Raw genomic sequence first — 26157 nt, 5'->3', positions numbered from 1 at the left:
ATCAATATTTATTCAATAAAGTTTCCCGTGCACAAAAAGATTGCAGAGTGTTCTCAATACTATAATAATGGTGTAGACACAGTCCTAGTTCTTCTCATGATCCACCTTTAAGTGTGGTGTCCACCACCACCAGACATACCAAATAACTCACCAGAACGAGTAACTGGAAGTAACTTCAAGACTGAGCCTCAGATGCGGTAAGTAAAATATTTTTTCTTTTTTTATCGATATTAATTAAGCACTTGACGACCAGCCGCCGCAGATTTACTGTGGCAGGCTGGCTCTCCCAGGCAAAACCCCGTACATGTATGGCGCTCACCTGGGAGGAGCTAGGGGGCGAACGCGGGCCACCGCAGGCGCTCTCCCGCCCCCTCTTATCAACAGGGAAGTCAGTGCGGGTGTCAGGCGGCTCTGATTGCCGCCTGACACCGGCGATCTCTCCCCGCTGACAGAGAAGGACAGATGGCTGATGTAAACACAGCCGTCCGTCCTTCTCCCTTGGATGATCACAGAGACCATGCAATCCTGCTATATAGGATCACATGTCTCTATGGTCATTTCCCAAGCCCAACCCCCCCACAGTTAGAATCACTCCCCTAGGATTACATTTAACCCCTTGATTACCAATAGTATTAACCCCTTCCCTGCCAGTGTCATTATTACAGTAACAGTGCATATTTGTAGCACTGATTACTGTAGTAATGTCACCGGTCCCCCGAAAGTGTCAAAAATGTCAGTCAGGGGTCTGATCTGTCCTCCGCAATGTCACAGTCCAACAAAAAATCGTAGATCAGCGCCATTACTAGTAAAAAAAACAAAAAAAAACAATAAAAATTACATAAATCTTAGTAGTAGATGCAATAACTTTTGCGCAAACCAATCAAAATACGCTTATTGCGATTTTTTTTTTACCAGAAATATGTAGCAGAAAAGAAATTGGCCTAAAATGTTGAAAAATTTAGATTTTTTGATTTTTTTTTTTGAGAATTTCATATGAAAGAATGTGAAAAATAGTGTTTTTTTTTTTTTTTCAAAATTGTCGCTCTTTTTTTGTTTATAGCGCAAAAAATAAAAATCACACAGGTGATCAAATACCACCAAAAAAAAGCTCTATTTATGGGGAAAAAAGGACATCAATTTTATTTGGGTACAGTGTCGCACGACCACGCGATTGTCCGTTAAAATAACGCAGAGTCGCAAAATAAGGCCCGGTCATTAAGCAGCAAAATCTTCTGGTCTTAAAGTGGTTAAATAGTCAAAATGCTTACTAAGTGTGAGGACAGTGTCAGTCCTGACAAAGTTAACAGATGGGTGTTAAAATGTATTAAACATCATGGTGGTCCTTATGAAATCCCAGAAAAATGTGAGCGGACATGAACCCTAATGAGGGAATTTTTAAAGAAAAATGTTTTTGATAGCAAAATTTCAGAAAGCAAGCGAGAAGGCTGTATTGTGCAGGCCTTGTTATCTTGTTGTTAGTTTAAGAAGATTATGAAGAAATAACCTGGATTAAACCTTTTTCTGCAAGTGTGAGTGTGTGTATGTGTGTGTGTGTGTGTGTGTGGGGGGGGGGGGGGGAGGGGTCTCTAGCTATGCTGGGAACTCAGCCTGCTCTCCTCCAATGATTAGGCTCCTGACCCCCCTCTTCCCCCACACAGCCATTACCTGGGAAGCTCAGTGTCCTGCTGTTTTTCCCTCCCACAACTCTTATGCAGCAGAGGGAATGCGATCACTTATCAAAAAGGGGGGGGGGAAAGTTGTATGTCTTGGAAAGTGCTTGAGTAATAGAGAATTTTTCAGAACATCACTCAGCTTGTGGAAGAAAAAGATTTCATCCAGGTTATTTCTTCATAATCTTCTAAAGCTAAACAACAAGATAACAAGCCCTGCACAATACAATATTTTCTCCTACTTTCTGAAACTTTACTATCAAAAAATTTTTTCTCTAAAAATTCTAAAAAGGTTCATGTCTGCTTACATTTTTCTGGAAGTTCATAAGGACCGCCATGCCATTTAATACCCATCTGTTAACTTTGTCAGAACTGATACTATTTTCACACTTAGTAAACATCAATGGGGCAATATTCATCCCACTGACACCAACAATAGGGCATTATTCCTCCCACTGACACCAACAATAGGGTACTATTCCTCCCACTGACACCAACAATAGGGCAATATTCCTCCCACTGACACCAACAATAGGGCAATATTCCTCCCACTGACACCAACAATAGGGTACTATTCCTCCCACTGACACCAACAATGGGGTATTATTCCTCCCACCGACACCAACAATGGGGCACTATTCCCCCCACTGACACCAACAATGGGGCACTATTCCTCCCACTGACATCAACAAGGCCCTATTCCTCCCACTGACAGCAACAATGGAGCACTATTCCTCCCACTGACACCAACACTGAGGCACTATTCCTCCCACTGACAGCAACAATGGGGCACTATTCCTCACACTGACACCAACAATGGGGTATTATTCATCCCACTGACAGCAACAATGGGGCGCTATTCCTCCCACTGACACCAACAATAAGGCACTATTCCTCCCAATGACACCAACAATGAGACACTATTCCTCCCACTGACACCAACAATGAGGCACTATTCCTCCCAATGACACCAACAATGAGGCACTATTCCTCCCACTGACACCAACAATGAGGCACTATTTCTCCCACTGACAACAACAATGAGGCATTATTCCTCCCACTGACACCAACAATGAGGCACTATTCCTCCCACTGACACCAACAATGACGCACTATTCCTCCCACTGACACCAACAATGAGGCACTATTCCTCCCACTGACACCAACAATGGGGTATTATTCCTCCCCTTAACATCAAATGTGGCGGTTTACTCCCACTGATATCAGGAAAAATTAGACTTCCTCTGGTCACAGGCCCAGCCTCTCTAATGTCCAAAGGACAAAAAATTGGCCTTTTTTTTTTTTTTTTTTAGAAAGTCTGGAGACCCCTGCTATAGAGGAATATTCTCATTTTTCATTTTAGAGGTTTACAACCACTCTAAGCCTTGTAGTAGCCCTACAACTTACAGCTTTGTGCACTTTCAGCCCTGTGCAGTGTCTAAACTACTTAACCACTATTAGGTCTCTACAACATGAAGGCCAATTATTTGGTAGTCCAAGATGAGAACAAGGAGGCTAAAAAAGCTGTTTGAGATAACGCAGGAAGGGTGCAGAAGACACAGGGACAGAGTAACAGTTTTTTTCACACTTTTAAACCTATATAACAAATGCCTCCAAGGGATTATGAAAGGCAGTAATAAACTCAAAACCAAAAACAATCATTAGATGTGGTGGCTGCAATAGATTTATTTATTTTTTTTAAGTTTTTTTTCCCCCCTCTGTTTTCACATGGTGATCTGGCCAGTAACACTGTTCCTGTATTAAAATGCATCCACTTTAGATGAAGGAGCACAGGGGACACCTTTGGACAGCAGCATTGTCAGTCTGGGGGGAGGGGAGTGTTAGATGGATTTTGATCCAAATTGAAGCCAAACTTCAGTTAAAACTTTATAATCAATTACAGCAAAACTATTTTGATCCCTTTATGGATACATAAGTAAAAAAAAAAAAACTGCAAGTGAGCTTGTTCTTTTGAAAAACAAAAGACTTACTGGCCAGATCACTAGATGAAAATAGAAGAAATAAAGCAGAAAAAAGTAATCTAATGCAGCCTTCAAATCTATGAACTGGTAAGCTGCAATATAATAAATGTTTGCTTTTGGGTTTATTACTGCTTTAAAATGGAGCAAAAAATACAAGTTAGTTGTTTGGGTGTACACACATTAAATGTAAGCTGAATTCACCTAAATGAATGCTGTCATTAAACATCTGCGTAGATTCTTTTTTGTTTTTTGATTCTTTATTTACCACAAGGCATTAGTACAGAGATCTCTTTACACAAAAAAAGCAACATATAGATCAAGGGGTACAGCAAGAAGATCCTACAATTCTGCATTAATCATGGCAAAGTCAACCAGAACAAATAAAGAAAGCACAGCTTAATAATAAGATTTAGGGTAAAGAAGTCAGTCAGTTGGCCATTAATTGGCCCTCAAAACGTAACTCCCAGGTTTCTCTGTACCCTGCTTTTTTGTTTAAGGACCAAAGAAAATGGGGAGTAGAGAAGAGAGAGATAAAAAGGTGAGGGGGGATAAAATGAACAGGAAGGAAGGTATAAGGGAGTAGTGGGCTGGGAAAGAGAAAACCCTCCCCACTCTTTCGCCCACTCGTCTCTCAGGAATGGCGAGGTGTCCTCAGTAAGGATGGAGCCAGAGTAAGCGTACCAATGAGACGTATTCCTCATAGTATATAAATTTGTTCTAGTAAAACCACTTTTTGAGGAATTTTTCTCGGAGGCCTCTCTCAGTTCCGACCAAGTCTTCCAAAGCATTGATTTCATCAACCCTCTTCGACTTCAATCAAACAGAAACCGATGGCCAAGGCTTTTTTTCAGCGGGGACGTGGGGGGGGGGGGTGCAGTTCCAGCATCTCTAGCACTGAATGGGGTGCTGGGGTATGCTGGAGGGTCTATTCATTCTGGTTGCTGGGGGATCAATTGTCGCTGGGGGCAGAGGGAATAATTTGTTGCGAGGGAGGTCTGATGTTGCTGGTGGGTGATCTATTTTTTTCCTGAGGGGATCTTATGTTGTTAGGGGGTCAGTTGTTTCTGAAAGGGACCTACTGTTGAGGGTGGGGTCTATTGTTGCTGGCTGCTGGAGGGTCTATTGATGCTGGTTTTAGGGAGGGATCTACTGTATTGTTACATTGGGGGATCTATTGTTGTTGGGGGTGGTATTTTGTTGCAGGGGGTCTATTGTTGCTAAGGGGGGTCCATTGTTGCTGGGGGGATCTATTGCTTCTGGGTGTTCTTTTATTGCTGACTGCAGAGGATCGTGCTCGGAGTTGGGTAGGGAACAGAGACAAGGGGCAACTCGGAAGAGGAATTACCTGCACCTATTCTCTGAGTAAAAAAGCCCTGCCGATGGTGCTTGTGTTTGTTTCCAAAAGTTTTTAGCTGCAGTGAGCAACAATGGCCGAATGGATCATCTGAAAGCCTTTCCAGAGATATGATGGTGATGCAGCAGAAAGGATGAAACCAAGTAGATTTTATGTGCTACCCAAGGTTTATATATAAAAGATGAGAATAGCATTATGTAGAGCATCTTATTACCCCACCACGAGATCATAATATAATACGGAAACCTCTGTATTGTATTAAAATGTATATATTTTTATTATTTGAAAAACAGTGTCCCTTTAAAGATGGCCATATCAAAGATGCAGACCAATGAAATCACAATGCAATAAAGTAATCTTGCAATTGGATTCAGTGGGATGAAATCACCCATCAGCCACCAAGTTAGATCCATCTGGTCGTGAATCAATGAAAAAAAAAGATCTGCGGTTTGGTCCCAGTTTGTATATTTGTATTGCACGATGACCATTCTACTGTATATCCATGGATTCTTTTTAATATGTTTCCATATCTTTTTTTTTTCCTCTGTGCCTGGTTTACTGTTTTTTTTAGCCCTGACATTGATAAATGACTCTTCAAAGTCTAACAACCATTGTTGAAAGGGTAAAACATGGACATTGTGCTCTCTTTTTACCATAAAATATGTATGATCAATGAGCGACATATAACACATTTCCTCTACCTTATTACAGTGCAAATTGCAAGCCACAAAAAATAAAAATCTCACAGTTCATTATCTTGATGCCCTCAGTATGTTCCAGTATAAATAGCAATTTTATTCCTTTATTCTTTTGTCCTTCCTTGATCTAGCTTTTAAATTGGTGAGCTGATGCAGATGGGAGGAGATGGGTGAGATTTGCGTGAAGCTGTCTTTTGCCACGTGAAAGCAGCAAAAATAGGAGGCTTAAAGATCTGCAGCTGATTATGTTGAATATAGGAAAATAGGTTGACAGTTACAGGAAATTATTGTTATATAATCATTATGGAAAAGAAAGGCAAAAATTAAAGCATTTAAAAAGAAAATATTAACTGTAGATCAATGGTTGGAGAGCAATGATACTTGATTGAATAGACCTTACCTGTCCATCTGGGTATAAAAATAAAAGTACAGTATATATACAAAAAAACTGGACCTTTTATTTCCATATCTCTATGTTACAGATATTTGCTTTGCTTTAAATGAAAAGTATCATTAAATGTATATGAAGTATATATAAAGGCAAAACTTTCACCTTTTTTATGTTGAAAAGAGTAGTGAAGGGTTAAAAATCCTTCCGACTTTTTTTTTTTTTTTTTGGATTTCCCCCTATTTTATATTTCTCCTCACTTTCCTTCTTGGTGATGTAGCTTTGTGTTTGGCTAGAGACAGAGAGAGATTTAAGACACTCTCTCTGTGCTCCCAATGGACTTCAACTGAATTGATTAACACAACCCATCTCCATCCACCAGGGGGAGCTGACCAACAGAAGAGATATGATGGTTGGCAGCATTGAATCATGGGAAATGTGGTGCAGTGGAAGTATCATGCTATGGGAGTCAATGGACTATACAACTACAATTCCCAATGTAAGCCAGGTATAAAGAGAGGGAGAGTGCTGTATTTTCACAGGCTGAATACTGAGGAATTTCCTTTTTGTTGTGAGGAGACCAGGGTGTGCACATCACTGCTCCTGTGTGTACATCAACCTGCTACAGGCCTGTGGCCATGTGTTTAGGACTGGAGTTGTTCCAGGAAAATCAAGAAGTGAGCTGCCACCTGTCCACTGTTGCTGTATTGCTGGGACTGGTGAGAGGACACTGGTACCATTAATCTGTTGCTGCTTAGCACATAAGGATTGACCATCTAACTAGCAGCATTATTTTGTGCATGCAGACTTTGCTGGAACGGTAATCATGTGCACCACCATAAAGACTGGCCCCCAATGCTAGCTGGCTGAAGAACTAGGGCTACTGCTCAACTTCTTTGGTCGACCATGGCAAGGCCTGTCCTGAGCGGAACCTGTCCTGTTAAACCTCTGTATGGTCTTGGCCACCGTGCTGCAGCTCAGTTTCAGGGTCTTGGAAATCTTCTTATAGCCTACGCCATCTTTATGTAAAGCAACATTTCTTTTTTCAGATCCTCAGAGAGTTCAAGTCACGAGGTGCCATGTCACCGGTGGGGGGGGGGGGGAGGGGAAATTGCTAATTTGGCCCAATTTGGACATTTTCACTTAGGGGTGTACTCACTTTTGATGCCGGTGGTTTAGACATTAATGGCTGTGTGTTGAGTTATTTTGAGGGGACAGCAAATTTACACTGTTATACAAGCTGTACACTCACTACTTTACTTTGTAGCAAAGTGTCATTTCTTCAGTGTTGTCACATAAAAAGATATAATTAAATATTTACAAATATGTGAGGGGTGTACTCACTTTTGTGAGATACTGTATGTACAAAGTTTGAGACTTAATAGCATGTCTCAACTGGAGGTCCTGAAAAAACCTCTGAAGTGGGAGGTCAAATTCCACACAGTTGATCAAATAGTTTGAGAGGTATATTCCTACAATTGTACCATATACCATATCCCTTTGTTAAACCACAATTCAAAACCCTTCAACGTATTTACCTCCCCATATTTCCTATTTTATCATATAGGAGTGTAATCAGTAAATCCTTCGATACCTGTAATTTTCTTTATTGTTTGCCATACTTTATCTAAAAACTTTCCTGGGTAGAAATGAGAAGGTATCTAGCCTCCAAGAAAGCTAGGAGTGAGTATTTATTATATTCAGTAAACAATATTTCTTGTATTGGGTCAGACACCTGAATCTTATCCCATCCTAGCAGATGTTGTAATTGAGAGGCCAGGAAATAAAGTATCGACATTTTTATTTCTGGTTGTGTTACTATTGGAGGTTGTCTTTACTTTATGTTAGGCAAAATGGTTGTCAACATGATAGGAAGTGAAAAGGGAAAGTTCCCTAAAAAAGCCCCAGGCAGCAGTAAAATCCCAGCATAAGGATCTAATGCTTCCCTACTCTACCCAAAAACTAGAAAGTGTTGGCTGAAGATACCCTTTAACCCTGCAAAATGTTTAGGGCCCATTTACATCTTTGCAACGTTTTCATGCGCGTTATTTACACTTTAATGTGCATTGCATGAATGGGCTACCAATGCACCATAACATGCTTAAAAAAAAAACATTACTTTGTATTAAGTATTCACTCCAAAGACATGCTGGTAAGTTAATTGGATCCTGTATAAAAAAAAAAAAAAAAATTGGCCCTACTGTGTATGTATGAGAGTTTGGGACCTTAGATTGTAAGCTCCTTGAGGGCAGGGACTGATGTGAATGTACAATGTAAAGCGCTGCGTAAATTGACAGCGCTTTATAAGTACCTGAAATAATAATAATAATAATAATAATAATAATAATTTAACCGCTTGCCGCTTTTACCCCCTTCCTGCCCGAGACAATTTTCAGCTTTCAGCGCTGTTGCACTTTAATGCCAATTGCGCATTCATGCAACACTGTACCCATATGAAATTTCTATCATTGTTTGGCACAAATAGAGCTTTCTTTTGGTGGTATTATTTAATCACTGGGTTTTTCATTTTTTGCCAAACAAAGGAAAAATACCAAAAAAAAACTAAATAAACAACCATTTTTCATAGTTTTTTATAAAATGTTGCAAACAGGTCATTTTTCTCCTTCACTGATGTGCGCTGATGAGGCTGCACTGATGGGCACTAATAGACTGCACTGATGGGCACTAATAGACTGCACTGATGGCCACTGATGAGGAGGCACTGATAGGTGGCACTAATAGGTGGCACTGATATGGCTGCACTGATAGATGGAACTGATGGACACTGATAGGTGACACTGATGGGCACTGATAGGTGGTGCTGATAGTTGGCACTAAGGAGGATGCACTGATGAGGCTGCACTGATAGACGGCACTGATGGACACTGATAGGTGGCACTAATGGGCACTGAAGGGCACTATTAGGTGGCGCTGATAGGCAGCACTAATATGCGGCACTGATAGATGGCACTGTTGGCTCTGATAGGTGGCACTGATGGGCACTGGTAGGCAGCACTGATGGGCAGCACTGATAGGTGACACTGATGAGGAGACATTGATGGGCACTGATTGGCAGCACTCATGAGCACTAATTAGCAGCACTGGTGGGCACTGTTGGGACTGCACTGATAATCAGTGCCCTGATTATCAGTGCCGATGTCCCTTTAACACAAGCCAGTTATCCGTTTGCTTTGTCAAAGCTTACTGTTCACACCGCTCTTATACAAGCCCATGTGAAAGAGGCTTTATTGCATGTTAGATGTGTCACTGCCTGTTTCGGTAATGAACACCTTACCTCAATGCAGAAAATGTAACTGGCCCCTTATTATCTTTTTCATGTGACGTCAATTTAAACAATCCGATCCCCTTATTTCTACGATCCATTTATATTATAGTAGAGATTTTATGAGCATCATTATGGTCAGATCTTTGCAAAGCTGCCGCAGCTCAACTGACACCAAAATAGTTTATAACAAGCCATCAAACTTTTCCTTCAGGCTTAGGTAGCAAGGCAATTTCAGTATTTGAATAACTCTACAAGAAGCTATTAATTTCTCTTCATATTTTTTCATCATATAATCGTAGAAAATGTCATCCCATTTGCAGCCATTCAATACTGTTCCTTTCTGTCATCTTCATTAGGACACATAGAATCCTTGAAACTACCCAGCGTCTTGGCTCATTTGCATGTTCTATTGAGAATGCAGACACAGTTATAGGAAACAAATGACTGTATGCAAGTCCCTTGCTGCATCCGCCTTTTTCCCCAATTAAATCATCTTCTAAGGGAAGGTGGGAAGGCTAAGAGTCTTAGATATTATTCTTTGATAGAGTAAGCACATAAAGCAGCCAATGTGAATATCGAGGAATACATTGATCTCACAGCAGGCATGAATAAACTCAGCTCTAATTATACAATTAGTACCACTAATGACATACTGTATGTATATATTGCCTCTGGATTGTAACAGAGGCAGTCCTGAGAGTTTATCTTTAGGGACTGGAACTGAAAAACATAAAATTAAGAAGCCCCCTTTAACCTGTCATCCAAGCTGACCTCATCTTTCCCTTCCAGAGGACAAAATATAGAAAATAAAAAATAATAATGTAGTTGTTCAATGTTATTTTCAATCTGTGGCCGAGGTTTCTGTAAAAATAATGCAATATGGCAACCTGGAGGTGTTGGTGTACAGAATGCCCTCAGAAATGTTAGTTCCTGCTTGGGTGGTTGGCTCACTGATTTTCCCAGAAGTCTGCACTAAGACCCAATTTAAATTCTAGGCATCTTTTACAATAGGAATCTCAGTTTTAATGAGTTACCTCCCAAGGGTTAAAGTGGTTTTAAACCCAAAACAAAAAATGTAATACATTGCTCAAAAAAATTAGAAAAAAAGGAAAACTTTGAAAACACATCAGGTCTCAATAGGGAAAAATATCATGCGTGATATCTTTACTGATATGGACTGGGTAATGTGTTAGGAAGAAAAGGCTCCCACATCGTTTGATGAAAATTGCCAGCAATATCCTTTGATAAAGTCATCTATGACGAAACGCATCAGTACCACGCCAAAGACAGCCTAATCTATGTGTCCACTACTTGTGTTCATACCTGTGGATGCCTGTAAGTGTATTCCCTTATGTTGTTCAATACATTTTTAAGCGGATTTATACTATGTTTGCTCTATTTGGTTTATTCCTTTATGCAGGGCTTTTTTTCTCAGAGAGTAGGTGCAGGAACTCCCCCCTTCTGAGTCACAACTTGTCTCCGCCCCCTACCCACCCCCAAGCACATCCCTTGGTCTAGCCCCCTACCCACCTCCCAGTATCGCCCCTTTTAGAGAACACAGAACCAAGTATCATTCTGTGGTGTATTGAACTTGTTAATTATAACAAGAAAAGCAGCACAATAGATCCCCCCAGCCAGCAACAATATACCCCAGAACCAAGAGATCACCTATAAAACAATGCCCCCACAACAAAATACCACCCCAGCAGCAATAGATCCACCCCAAAGACAATAGACCACCAGCAACAACATTAAATTCTCCAGCAGCCAGCAACAATAGACCTCTCTCTCAACAGTAGATCCCTTCTAGCAACAACTGACTCCCCAGAAATATAAGTTCCCACCTAGCAACAATAGATCTTCCTCCAGCAGCAATAGACCCCCATGCAAAAATGGATCCCCACTGGCGACAATAGATCTCCCAGCGGCCATCATCAATAGACTGTCCAGCACACCCCAGCACCCCTTGCACTTAAATACATTCAGTGTTGGAGGTGCCGGAACTGCGTTCCCCCGCGTTCCCCCTGAAAAAAAGCCCTGCCTTTATGTCATCTAATAAATTGGAGCCTTCCTATGTCTACGTTCATTTGTATTGGAGTGTCCAAGGTTACAGTACCAGTTTGGAGACCCACCATACATCTTATGAGCCTGTTTGACCCATGTACTGTATGGTATCTTGGGTCCAATCTTTCTGGTGAGCGCATATATCATTCCTTGTTGGTGTCAGGATCTGGCATGCACTGTGATCATACACATCACCCTGGATTACTTATTTCACCGTTTGCACTTGGGACTTATTGTTACGTTCACTTTTTATTTATTTGTACATGAATAACTCCTTCCCTGCCAATGTCATTATTACAGTAAGAGTGCATATTTTTGGCAGTGATTACAGTAATGTTACTGGTCCCCCCAAAAGTGTCAAAAATGTCAGTTAGGAGTCCGATCTGTCCACAGCAATGTCGCAGCCTCGCTAAAAATCACAGATCGCTGTAATTACTAGTAAAAATAAATAAATAAATAAATAAATATGACATAAATCTTTCCCCTAGTTTGTAGACACAATAATTTTTGTGCAAACCAATCAAAATATGCTTATTGCGATTTTTTTTTTTTTTACCAAAAATACAGTGGGTACGGAAAGTATTCAGACCACCTTAAATTTTTCACTCTTTGTTATATTGCAGCCATTTGCTAAAATCATTTAAGTTCATTCTTCTTCCTCATGAATGTACACACAGCTCCCCATATTGACGGAAAAACACAGAATTGTTGACATTGTTGCAGATTTATTAAAAAAGAAAAACTGAAATATCACATGGTCCTAAGTATTCAGACCCTTTTCTGTGACACTCATATATTTAACTCAGGTGCTTTCCATTTCTTCTGATCATCCTTGAGATGGTTCTACACCTTCATTTGAGTCCAGCTGTGTTTGATTATACTGATTGGCTTTGATAAGGAAAGCCACACACCTGTCTATATAAGACCTTCCAGATCACAATGCATGTCAGAGCAAATGAGACTCATGAGGTCAAAGGAACTGCCTGAAGAGCTCAGAGACAGAATTGTGGCAAGGCACAGATCTGGCCAAGTTTACAAAAAGATTTCTGCTGCACTTAAGGCTCCTAAGAGCACAGTGGCCTCCATAATCCTCAAATGGAAGACGTTTGGGACGACCAGAACCCTTCCTAGAGCTGGCCGTCCGACCAAACTGAGCTATCGGGGGAGAAGAGCCTTGGTGAGAGAGGTAAAGAAGAACCCAAAGATCACTGTGGCTGAGCTCCAGAGATGCAGTCAGGAGATGGGAGAAAGTTGTAGAAAGTCAACCATCACTGCAGCCCTCCATCAGTCGGGGCTTTATGGCAGAGTGGCCCGACGGAAGCCTCTCCTCAGTGTAAGACACATGAAAGCCCGCATGGAGTTTGCTAAAAAACACCTGAAGGACTCCAAGATGGTGAGAAATAAGATTCTCTGGTCTGATGAGACCAAAATAGAACTTTTTGGCCTTAATTCTAAGCGGTATGTGTGGAGAAAACCAGGCACTGCTCATCACCTGTCCAATACAGTCCCAACAGTGAAGCATGGTGGTGGCAGCATCATGCTGTGGGGGTGTTTTTCAGCTGCAGGGACAGGACGACTGGTTGCAATTGAGGGAAAGATGAATGCGGCCAAGTACAGGGATATCCTGGACAAAAACCTTCTCCAGAGTGCTCTGGACCTCAGACTGGGTCGAAGGTTTACCTTCCAACAAGACAATGACCCTAAGCACACAGCTAAAATAACGAAGGAGTGGCTTCACAACAACTCCGTGACTGTTCTTGAATGGCCCAGCCAGAGCCCTGACTTAAACCCAATTGAGCATCTCTGGAGAGACCTAAAAATGGCTGTCCACCAATGTTCACCATCCAACCTGACAGAACTGGAGAGGATCTGCAAGGAGGAATGGCAGAGGATCCCCAAATCCAGGTGTGAAAGACTTGTTGCATCTTTCCCAAAAAGACTCCTGGCTGTATTAGATCAAAAGGGGGCTTCTCCTAAATACTGAGCAAAGGGTCTGAATACTTAGGACCATGTGATATTTCAGTTTTTCTTTTTTAATAAATCTGCAACAATGTCAACAATTCTGTGTTTTTCTGTCAGTATGGGGTGCTATGTGTACATTCATGAGGAAGAAGAATGAACTTAAATGATTTAAGCAAATGGCTGCAATATAACAAAGAGTGAAAAATTTAAGGGGGTCTGAATACTTTCCGTACCCACTGTATGTAGTAGAATACAAATTGGCCTAAAAGGATGAAAAAATTTGATTTTTAAATTTTTTTTGGGGGGGAATGTTATATAGCAGAATGTGAAAAATATTGTTTTTTTTTTTTTTCACGATTGTCGTTCTTTTTTTGTTTATAGCGCAAAAAATCACACAGGTGATCAAATACCACCAAAAGAAAGCTCTATTTGTGGAAAAAAAAAGTACATAAATTTTATTTCGGTACAGCATGGCACGATAGCGCAAAGTAACGCAGTGCCGAATTGCAAAAAATGGCCTGGTCATTAAGGGGGCAAATCCTTCCGGTCCAGAACTGGTTAAAAAAAATTAAAATAATATACTGTACTTTATGTAATTGCTATACAAACCATTCTGATTTCTTTTGTACTTAAAAATGACCTTTCCTTTTTTGCAGACATCCATTTTTTTTTCTAAAATCACCAAATTATTATGATTTCTCCTTCCTCTGCAACCATAGCAACACTTTTGAGTTTGAATTTTCCAAACATCCCATCACCCTGCTCCGGTAAATAGCTAAGTACCTCTTACAGAGAATTCCAAGGAATTCATCCCCATCACCTTGATGAAGGGGAATCCATTCAGTATGATGTGCAGGTGACACCAATCTGTGCTAATTCAATATAAAGACTTGGCCTGGGGATCTTTCCTGGAAGTGCATGAACTGCAGGTGAGAAATCATGGAAACTTTAACCGCTTCCATACCGGGCGAATTCTGGCATTCCTCTCCTACATGTAACAATCATCATTTTCCTGCTAGAAAGTATTCAGAACCCCCAGACATTATATATATATATATATATATATATATATATATATATATATCATCAGATCGCCCTGGGAATACATTGGCGTTCATTGCAATTTTTTATGTCACACAGTATTTACGCAGCAATTTTTCTAATCTGATTTTTTTGGGAAAAAAACACTTTCATGAATTACAAGAAAGCAAAACAGTAAAGTTATCCCAATTTTTTGTATAATGTGAAAGATGATGTTACGCCAAGTAAATAGATACCTACCATGGCACACTTTAAAATTGGGCACACTTGTAAAATGGTGCCAAACTTTGGTACTTAAAAATCTCCATAGGCTATGCTTTAAAATTCTTGTGCAGAATTATTGCTCTCACTCAAACGTTCACGGCGATAATTCACATGTGTGGTTTGACCTTCGATTACATATGCAGACGAGACCTATGTATGCATTCGCTTCTGCATGCAAGCACAAGGGGACAGGGATGCTTTAATTTTTTTTTTTACTATTTATTTTATAAAGAAAATATATATTTTTACCACTTTCTTTTAATTTTTTTTTCTTTATGACTTTTATTCCTATTACAAGGAATGTAAACATCCCTTGTAATAGGAATAAGGCATGACAGGTCCTCTTTATGGAGAGATGTGGGGTCTATAAGACCCCAAATCTCTCCTCTCTCCTCTAGGCTGGAAAGCCTGAGATAAAAAAAAAGATCTCAGGCTTTCTAGCCAAACACAGTTATGATGGCACGCCCAGCCTCCAAGAGTCATAGAGATGACCAGGGACCATTTGGTCCTTGGTCAGCTCTATGGTAAACTTCCCCTGCCAGCGTATTTCTTCTCCAGCTTGCTGATCGCACCGGTAAGCCAGCAGAAGCATCAGAGGGTGGGGATGTCCCCTCCTGCCGCGTGTAAAAACAATCAAGTGGCTATATTTTATAGGTGTATCAGTTTCAGTACATTTACATCAGTATTTGGGACTTCCAGGAACAGAGTCCTTTTGGGTCTCAGTGATACCTATTTTCATGATATGTGGCTTTTCCACAGAAAATCTGAGGAACATTATAAGATCATAACTTTATGCCATTGTCTTCTTTCTTAACAATCCTCTTTACAGCGTGTCATATATTGGGTGGACAGGCAGAAATACCAGACCTTGTTTTTAAGAAGATACATACAATATCCACATGTCTGTCTCTGTGATTGACTTGCAGTGATACCTCCCACACCCCCTGATCAAGAAGAGCTCCTTCTCCGAAACGCGTTGGGTGGAGGAAGTCACAATTTCATCACTGCATCCTTCACAGTCGGTGCATTTACAGTTCATTGCTATTGTGCTGTATCTACACTGTTATGTATCCTATGCATTTTTTTGTATCTTTACTTGCATGTGTAACTATTTTATAATCTTTTTTATATTTCTTATGAATTAATAAACATTTGTTTTATTTACATATTTTTTAATTTTCATTTGTCATGATCCAATATACAATGCCCTAAGTCCCAACACCAAGGGGAATTTTCTTTCTTCCACTGAAAGCCCAAGACTTCTTATGACGTTCAGCGGTATGGAAGTGGTAACTCTTCCCAGAAAGTTACATTTTTTTTTTCCAGAAAAGGCTGTCCATCTCTTTGACAGGCACTGACATACAGTAAGTATTACCTTGGCAGCAGAGCTGCTACATGAACAAACTACCAGCTGCTCAAGCAAAAATTCCGGGGCCATTATTCACTGTTAGTAGAAATTTGAGGCGCTGTATCACAAAGTGCTAAGTGCTAAAAATATGTAAAACGAAATAAACAACTGATCCAATAAGATAAAAATTACAAATCAAAAATAAGTGTTAAAAGTCAATTTCATTGAGTAATATAATAAATACATGATATTGAATAAGCAAATAATAAAATTAGGTTTTACATGTCCCACCTTAGGGGAATGGAAGAGGGAGGTGGATAAGATAATGGAGGCAGAGTGTTGGGTCCATATGGGCTGGAATAGAGAAGATCGATTTATGGACACCTGGTCTGGGTGGATGTTCCACTCGTTAGAAATTGATAAAAATACTGATACCAGTGACCCTGAGACCATGGATAAAGGAGACCAAGGAACGGAAATAAAATTAAACAGGTTGAACTAAACAGACCATACGAAATTTAGTAACAGTAAAAAGGAGGTGAAATACGAATAACTAAACAAATAAATAAACATTGTAACAAAAGCAACTTTAAATACATTCTATAGGGGTTTCCCCCTTTACCCCCCCTTTTTTTTTGGTTTATTCACGATAATAATGTGGAGGAAGGAAGGATTTGGGAGATTTCTCACCTTAATAATTGATAACCATAATTACTAATTAATTATTACAATTCACATAATTTTTTGGGGTTTTGATATGGTACACGGATTTGGAATAGGAAGTTTTTGTGCCAAATAGGAGGACATCTTTTTTTCCTCCTCTTACATTAATAGATATGGTTATTATAGGTGTGTGACACAGACTTTACAGAAGGTGGATCCCCTAGGTGTGGGGCATTGGTGTAATTTCTTTCTTTTTTTTTGGGGGGGGGGGGTTCAAGGAATAATCAATGTTTATTTGATCTGGAAATGCCATATTTATATGTATGTATGAATTTAAATCTTTATTTATTGTATTTTTCTTTTTTCCTTATTCTATATGTATCTTAAGAAAAATTAATAAAAACATTTAAAACAAAAAAAAAAAATAACCCTAGGTAGGTGATCCAATAAATTAAAAATGAGTGTTAAAAGTCAATTGCAACATCCAAAGCTGCAATTTCACCACAAAAGTGCCAAAGTGCTCAAGAAAATGTCTTATTATAAGGTGCTAGTGCTTGATAATCCTCCACCCATTGATATGAGGGTGACTCACCAGATGACTAAGAGCCTCTAGGACCCAACTTGCTTTGCTATTAATACAATTGGAATGAACTGTGATGCAATATAATCACTGGATAGCCCCTTGAATTCACAATGGAGGGAATGGTGCTTGTCAAATCAGACTTTACTGTTAACTCTAATTTGATGATCTGTAAAGACTTTTAAAGCTTCACCTGTTAACAATTTTTGTTATCTTAGCTTTAAACTGTTGCACGGCACACACAGTTTTGATGCTTGACATGTTTGGTATCTATTTACTCAATGCAACCTCTTCTTTCATACCTAAAAATTGGGAACTATGTTGTGTTTGTGAGCACTAAAATTACTTTAAGTTTATAAAAAAAAAGGGGGGAGGAGGGAAAAAGGGGAACATAATGTAACCCAAAATCACCCAAAAAGGGGAGAGGGGAAGACAAACAAATCCCCTTCCTCTCACCAACAAATAAAGGGGCTTTAAATTCGCCAAAACAATGGGAAGACAAGGCAGAAAAAAAAATAAACTTATAAAAAATTTGATTTTATTGTTAAATTCTTTAAAACCATAGTGGTATCTTTTAACCACTTAAGGACTGGAAGGTTTTGCCCCCTTAATGACCAGGCCATTTTTGCAAAACGGCACTGCGTTATTTTAACTGACAATTGCGCAGTCGTGCAACGCTGTACCAAATAAAAATGATTTCCTTTTTCCCCCACAAATAGAGCTTTCTTTGGTGGTATTTGATCACCTCTGCAGTTTTTATTTTTTACAAACAAAAAAAGAGCGACAATTCTGCAAAAAAACATTATTTTTTACTTTCAGCTATGAAACATTCCCAATAAAAAAATAAACAAATAAATAAAAAATCTTTTCATCAGTTTAGGCCAATGTTTTCTGCTACATATTTTTGGTAAAAAAAAAAAAAAAATCCCAATTAGTGTATTTTGATTGGTTTGTGCAAAAGATATTGCATCTACAAAGGAGGGGAAAGATTTATGTAATTTTTATTTATTTTTTACTAGTAATGGCGGCGATCAGCGATTTTTAGTGGGACTGTGACATTGTGGTGGACAGATCGGACACCTGACACTTTTGACACTTTTGGGGGGACCAGTGACATTACTACAGTATTCAGTGCTAAAAATATGCACTGATAGTGTACTAATGACCCTGGCAGGGAAGGGGTTAACACCAGGGGCGATCAAATGGTTAAATGTGTGCCTAGGGGGTGCTTTCATACTGTGTGGGGGATTTACTCACTGGATGAACGCAGAGGAGGAACACAGGATCCCTGTGTTCATTACTGACAGAACAGAGGACTGCCTTGTTTTCATTGGCAGACCGCTGTTCTGTCTCCATGGTGAGCAATCGCAGGTGCCCGACGGACATCACATCCGCCGGACTCGCTGATTGGCTCCCCCCCTAGGCAATCGGCGGGCGCCCCACTATCTGGTCATTTCAAGTAACAGAATCGTCCTGCCGCAGTAAAACTATGGCAGCTGGTCGGCAAGTGGTTAAAAGCTGATTGACATGCTATACAGGTTACATCAAACAGATAGCATTGTAAGGGTCCATGTACACGGGACGTTGTTAAAAGTCCCTTTGAATGCTGGAATTTTTAGGACGTTTGAAACGTCCGTTCGGTCGCGTTTGTACCAGCGTTTAGCGGGCGTTTGCGTTTAGAACCGTTCCTAGAGGTCAAAAAAATTATTCCCCTTTAAAATGGAAAAACGCGAACGCCAAACGCGGGTCATCACGTTCGGACGCTTTCGGTCGCGTTTTTGCGTTTGAAACGCCGGGAAACACACGTTCGAACGCAAATAATTGCGTTCTAAAAAAAGTCCCTGAACGCAACTGCCCGCAAACGACCTGGTGTACATGGACAGATAAGATAAAATGTAGATGGGTTCAGGGGCTTCTAAAAAAAACGCCCAACTGCTCCTAATGGCCATTTCCAGCGTCCCGTGTACATGAAGCCTTAAACACAAACCACTGTGCAGGAAAGCGTATCGAACCAACGCTTTTCACAACAAATTGCTTCTTCAGGGTTCATTCTTGATGATGACCAGATGAAATATATGAGAAACACTCAAACCCAGAATAACATATGGAATACATGCACAATACAATATATAAAATATATCCTATACCAGGTAAAGAGAGGGGTAAAACTTATATGGATATAAAAATGGATATAATAGCTTGACATCCTTTAATTCTTTCTTGCCTTTGAAGATTAGGTAGGTTTGGGTATTTTTCTTTCTTTTTTTTACCTGTTTGATGTAAGCAGTATATCCTGTCATTTGCTTTTAAAAGATACCACTATGTTTTTAAAGAATTAATATTAAAATCTATTTTTTTATTGAGTCTGGTTTTTTTTTTTTTGTCTTTGCCATTGTTTTGGCATATTTAAAGTCCCTTTTTTTTGTTGGTGGGAGGAAGGGGATTTGTTTTTCTTCCCCTCCCCCCTTTTGGGTGATTTGAGGTTACATTATTTTCCTATTTTTCCCTCCCCCCCCCTTTTCTTCAATACATTTTTTGGGATGGTGCCACAATGCGGGTGCTTCTTAGCATAATGCTCTGATCTCATACATATATGTGTATAATTTTAGTTTATATTTTTTACTGAAAATATTGATTTGATCAACAGTAGCTAAAAAAAAGTGTTACATAAAACATTGCAACCATTTTATTTTAGGGGATCCCTAACTTCACAAAATATATACCGTTTTTTTTTTTTTTTTTTTTTAATAATCTACAAGTCTACGGTCTCTGCCATTACACACTTGATGAAGCTGGGGATACCCAGTGAGCAAGCAAGAGGTTTTAAATGTTTGAGTTTCATCCAGCTGGCTTCTCCTTTGCATTAACTGATGGGACTTATAGAGAACAGAACGACACTTCTCATGTACTCCTTCAATCCTGAAGCTATTTCATCTGCAATAAGTAGAGAGAACTCAACTCTGTGGGGTTCTGCCAGCTCCACACAGCAGTTATCATTTCACAAATTGCCATATGGGCTACCTCAGAGAAGGAGGATGCTACAGACTGTCACCATGGCGGCTCATAGAACTCTTATAAAGCAAGAATTAAAAGGGTGTCTTGGGGTAACCTACAGCCACTCAAACCAATTGAGGTGAGAGGCTAAACCTGCAATAATATATACCAGTCAGTTTCCGACCAGGGAGCCCAGCAACCATGTGCATAAATACAGGAAAAGGACCAGAGAAGCCCGAGGCACCCTGATGAGGTTGCAAAAAATAGGCTCAACACTGGTTTATGAAAATCAAAAAACAATTTTATTGAGAACAACAAACTAAGAAGTCAGCCACTATATTGCAGCTGACTGAAAAATAGACCTGTGAATGCGCCGCCAAACACTTATAAAGCCCCGGTTTATCAAGAAGTGGATAAAGAAGATCATTAGCCACCAGTGTGAACATTATGTTAAGATTAAGCCAAAGAGGCACCAGCCTAGAAATATTGATAACAGAGCACACAGAAGGTTCAAGGGTCAGATTCTGATACCCAACATTGGTTTTGGTAGCAACAACAAAACCAAACATATGCTGCCCTCTGGGTTTGAGAAGTCCCTTGTACAAAATGTAATGGCATTTGAAGTTCCAATGATGAGCAACAAGTCATTCTGTGCCAAAATTGCTCATAAGGTCTCCTCCAAGTGCAAGGCCATTGTGGAAAGAGCAGCACAGCTCACCATTAAAGCAACAAACCCCAATGCCAGACCATGTAGTAAGGAGAACAAATAAACCTCTTTTGAAGTTTCAAAAAAAGATAATCACTCCAAGCTCTTGGGAAGTCCGCCGCTCTGGGTGCAGGTCTCTGAAGCTTGTCCAGCTCAATATCTATAGTTAAATTTATATTATGTTTAAAGCAGGAAGCAGATACTGCTTTACTTCACACTGTGCTCTGTATTTTACATTTTACATCCCACTATTAAAATGCAAGCCCCATTGTGGAGCCTGTGTTGTTCCATAAAGCTCTCTCTGCTTAAAATGAACCTTGCACTAACAAACAAAGTCTGCTTAGGGTGGGCATTTATAGTAAAGAGCAGCAGATAACAATATTCACTCTCTATTTTACCTGGTAGGGCTATGCACATCACAGCCCACATTTCATTGTCCTTTTTTTCCCTTTTCCTTTTAAACTTCAAGATAGAAATATTAAAGAAAAAGGTTGCAGTCTATGGAAATCCCAAGTAAGTTTAATGTGTATAGCTGGCTGTTGACACAGTCCCCCCACTGGACCACACCCTTCTGACGTGTTTCCCCCCTTGGCTCTTAGGGCTTAAACATGTCTGAGGGATGTGGCCTAAGGGCAAGGCTTGTGTCAACAGCCAACTACAGTATACATAATATACTGGCTAGTGGGATTTCCGTTGAGTGTGGCCACATTCTTCGATTCTGCTGTCTTAAAGTAATTGTAAACCCCAGTCATGAAATCTGAGCAAAGCACATATACTGTATCTGTAGTGTTTGCTTATCTCTCTCCAAAGCTCTACGTGGGGTTTCTCTCTGGTGCTTTATTCCTCTGTTATCAGCGTGAGTCACTTCTGAGAAGGTTTCCTGACACATGAGATAAAATGTGTGTTGGGAAGGGAGCTCAACAAACAGCTTGTCTGTTCAGAACACAGTTCTTCTGCTGTGTGGAGGGGGTGTGTGCCTTTCCTCCAATCAGCTCTCACACACTGTAACTGCAGCTCTCCACTCCCTCCTCTGATATTAACAGATGAAGAAGGATCTTAACAGGATTCTGCCCTTTTGATGGGGTGTAGGGAAGAGAAGACTGCAGATAAACCAGAAAAACCTATGTAGGGAGATTTGTTTAGTTTCTGTGTATCATCTGAGACTTTTCACTTCACTGGGTATACAGTATGTAGGGTTTAGACATGTGCATGACGAAAAAAAATTGCTTTGTTTCATTTAGTTTCGTTAATCTAGTTTATTAGTTTTGGTAAATTTGGATGATTTGTTCCATTTGTATTCGGATTCGTATTCAGAATTTGTATTCAGAATTTGCTTTATGTCCTTTTTACATTTTCTTAGAATTTACCAATTTTTTGGATTCAAAACATTCAAATCAATAAAATTTGAATTGGTTGAATCGATAGCTTTAGATTTTTTCTTTTTTTCGATTTGAATGTGACAAAGTGAACAAACAAAAGAAAAATCTTCATCAAATGATTACAATGTCTCTTTAAATTATCATTGGCTTAACAAAGCAGCCTTATTTTGAAATGGTACTCTAACAGCAGCCACAGTATTTGATTTCAGAAATATGTTTACAGTTCGAATTGGACTGGAATTCGATGTAAAATTCGATTCTAATTTCAATTCGAATTTCCAACATTCGGACTAATTTTGTTACATTTTTTTGGTAACCTTAGTTTATACTGCAATTTGGAAACAAAAAATTTGTCTGAATATTTATTCCACACAAAATGACCTGCACATGTCTATAAGGGTTTACAACCACTTTAAAGTTTGTTAAATAAAAGGAAAAGTGAAAACATAGGAGCATGAAATGTGGGATGTGATGTGCATAGCCCTGCAGAGTAAAATAGAGAGTAAATAGGGTTACCTGGTGTAACGGAACCGCCGGCCCACACTGTGTTTGTGGACTTCCGTCAGTATACGGCTTCCTACAGTCGTGAACATAGATACCAAATATTCCAGCGGCCCTCCATACAAAGCTAGCCAACAACTTAGCTTGTACTGGATTTACACATGAGCACATCCCCCCCTGATCAAATTATTACACACAGGTCAGGGGTTGCCTGATTACATTATCCTATGCAGATGAAATTGTATACAGAAACAGAATTAACCTGAACTAATTATCTGGCCATCTGGACAGAACAATGTGAGGTCATTAACATTTAACAATGGGACAGGCAGACTTAACACAATCCACACCCCAGCTCAATAGATAGACAATAGGACAAGACTGCCAATGGCAGTCTGTCCGTCTACTACATTGAAACACATGGAATACACATCTAGATGTCACAGATTCCATGGCCATAGGTCTCACAATGCAAAGTGGGATCAAATCTCCACATTTCTTGAGAGACACCATTGACAAATATCACTCTCCCGTCTGAAGCCATGCAAACCATTCTCTCAGCATCCCCCAAGTATCTGTCCCTCACTCCCAGTGACAGTGAATACCGTCACACCTGGTGTAACAGGACTGTGAACCACAATGTGCTTGCGGGCTTCCATCAGAATACCGCTTCCTTCAGTCTTGAACATAGATATCAGATATTCTAGCCGCCCCCATACAAAAGCTCATATAAGTTCTGGAACCTTTATTGAACAAACTCACACATATATATATCACACAGGGGGACATCCCCCTGCATATCAGATTACCCCACCAGGTCAGGTGCCTGATTACATTATGCTATGCAGATGAAATTGTGTACATAAATATAATTACATGTATATAAGCAATATGTGAATGGGAATGCAGACCCAGGCAATGTTATCATTAACATGTTAATTAACTCAGCACTGCAACAAGGCTAAAACAAAATGCATTACAAATTATCCTAAGTATAAACACAGAACCCACAATAGAAAATAGATGAGTAAATCAGCATAATCAACAATGTGTGGAAGCAAAAAAACAAAAGCAAAGTTGGGACTTTACATGAGGTGTGACCAGACCCAGATATCTGGGTCTGGTCACACCTCATGTAAAGTCCCAACTTTGCTTTTGTTTTTTTGCTTTCATGCAACAGGGATGGAGACTCCGGTGGTCAGGAGTCTCATTTAAAGTCCCAAATTCCCTTCCCCCATAATCAACAATGTGTGGAAGTCAGATGGTTGAGCTGATAATATTAGCATCTGTTATGAGTCTGACTGTGTGAAGAAGTCTCTTATTGGCAATGGGGAGCTAGGCCTAGAGTCACATAGTCTTCATATATTCCTTGAGATATATTGTTGACATTTATTACTGTCCCATTTGAGTAATACAAACCATATTCTCAGTGTCCATTAAGTGCATCATTTTCTTGGTCACCCTGTGTCCCTAATAGACACAGGGTGACTTACAAATAAGAGGGGCCCAGGGGACTGAGAGAGGGGGTCCAGGGGGCTGAGAGAGGGGGCCCAGGGGGCTGAGAGATGGATTTCCCAACCTTTCTAAGGTAGGCTGTGTTCCACGGGCCCCCCAACCAAAGTGACTCCCATTACACTTGGTCTTTGCTATAAATGACCACCCTAAGTAGAACTTGCTTGTTGATACATGGTCCACTTTAGGAGAACTCCATGGGACAGCACAGGCACCACACCTTAGCTTTCATTTTAATATATGTAACATTTAAAACGCAGAGCACAGTGTGGAGTAAATTGGTATCTTCTCTCTGTTATAAAAAGGCCCCTAATAATATCACCCAAAAGTCTTTGGAGTGCACCGGAGAATATACCCTCTTGGTGACTGCCAAGAACTAGAGTTTAGAAACATCCATCTCTCAGCCTCCATATAATATATTTTCCCTACCAGGCCTGAAAAGTACAAAACAACATTTTAGTAAAAAAAATAAAAATAAAATTTTTTTTTTATCAAGGTATAGAATTTGGCCACGCACTGGATATGCCGGTTGCTTGCTAGAAAATGTCCGGAAAGCACAGAAGAGGAAAATATAATCATCGGTAGAAAACCATGAAAAATGAATTTTCTGCTTAAAAGCTTTCAATCATTTGACTATTATAAAGCATACCGATTATTCTCCCGGAGGTTTCAACTCCTAACTTCTCTTGAAAACAGTTTTCTCAAAGCATAATCTGACTTTTTTTTCCTTCCCACCACTAAAGAAGCACCACAGGTGTATTATTTTATTCAGGTCCTGCAGGAAATTCACACAGCATTTCAAAGTTGAACAGGAAAAGTCAAACTACTCACCCCCAGTCGCCACGGTGATCTCACGCAGAAAATGTCCGTAAAATGGAAAATCAAATGACAGGTTCACTCTCTGCAAGGGACAATATCAAGGAAAAAAAAGTCATTTTTTTTTTTGTATGTAAAAGAAAATGCTGAATTAAAGTTTTATGTCAAAGTGTTTTATTCATTCTATTCCACCAAACACTCCTTCATTTTAGCTGGTAATAAGACCTAGTTTGAAGCTGTTGCCATGGAAACAATGCAGCCAGTGTAATTGAGAATTTCTGTAAAAGGAAATGCTTAGTATACTCTGAATGTATTTTTCCATCATCAAAATAGTTTAACCTTAAGTCTGAGAAAAAAAGCAAATCCTCCCATGTTTTGTACTATCAATATTGAAACTTGTACATAAATCTAGTATTTATAAGCAAAAAGAAAGGTCAGTACAGTAGGCCTGTAGAGCAGAAGAAAGAGAAAGTCTCTAGTTCTCATAGCAATGAGTCACATTCCCCCCGCTTTCTTGGAAAATTGCTTTATTTTGATTGGCTGCAGCAGCTTTGTTCTTGGTTTGGAACTTGTTTTATAGCAGCTCTAATATCCTATGTGTATCCAATTCTCTATCCCAGGGGTCTCCAAACTTTCTAAACAAAGGGCCTGTTTACTGTCCTTTAGACTTTAGGGGGGGGGGGGGGGGTTGGCGGAATGTGACCTATGATAGTAGAAACCAGTAGAAACTGTCCTGGTTTCAGGGGGATTAAACGATTGCCTCATCTTTAAGATATGACAGCTTAAATGCCCACCGAAGACCAAATAAAGATAAAAGCTATCCCAAGCGCTCAAAATGAGGACCACTCACCAATAAATATAATGGCTATGCAGCTACTTGACTGAGAAAATATAAAAAAGATATATAGTAGATAGACACTCCACAGTATCTCTATGTATATATATGCAT

The 26157-nt window shown here is 39.7% G+C and overlaps 1 protein-coding gene across 1 annotated transcript in view; it reads right to left on the bottom strand.

Moving 5' to 3' along the window:
- PLXDC2 (plexin domain containing 2) overlaps positions 1-26157 on the bottom strand; it is an 804296-nt gene that overhangs the window by 324919 nt on the left and 453220 nt on the right. The window contains exon 4 of the mRNA XM_082259441.1: positions 25224-25293. Coding sequence (XP_082115567.1) covers positions 25224-25293 — 70 coding nt within the window. The remainder of the gene's footprint in view (positions 1-25223; positions 25294-26157) is intronic.

This window comes from Pelophylax lessonae, assembly GCF_965119305.1.
Source record: "Pelophylax lessonae genome assembly, chromosome: 5".
NCBI classification, from domain to species: domain Eukaryota; kingdom Metazoa; phylum Chordata; class Amphibia; order Anura; family Ranidae; genus Pelophylax; species Pelophylax lessonae.
This window is presented reverse-complemented; position numbering and strand designations above follow the sequence as displayed.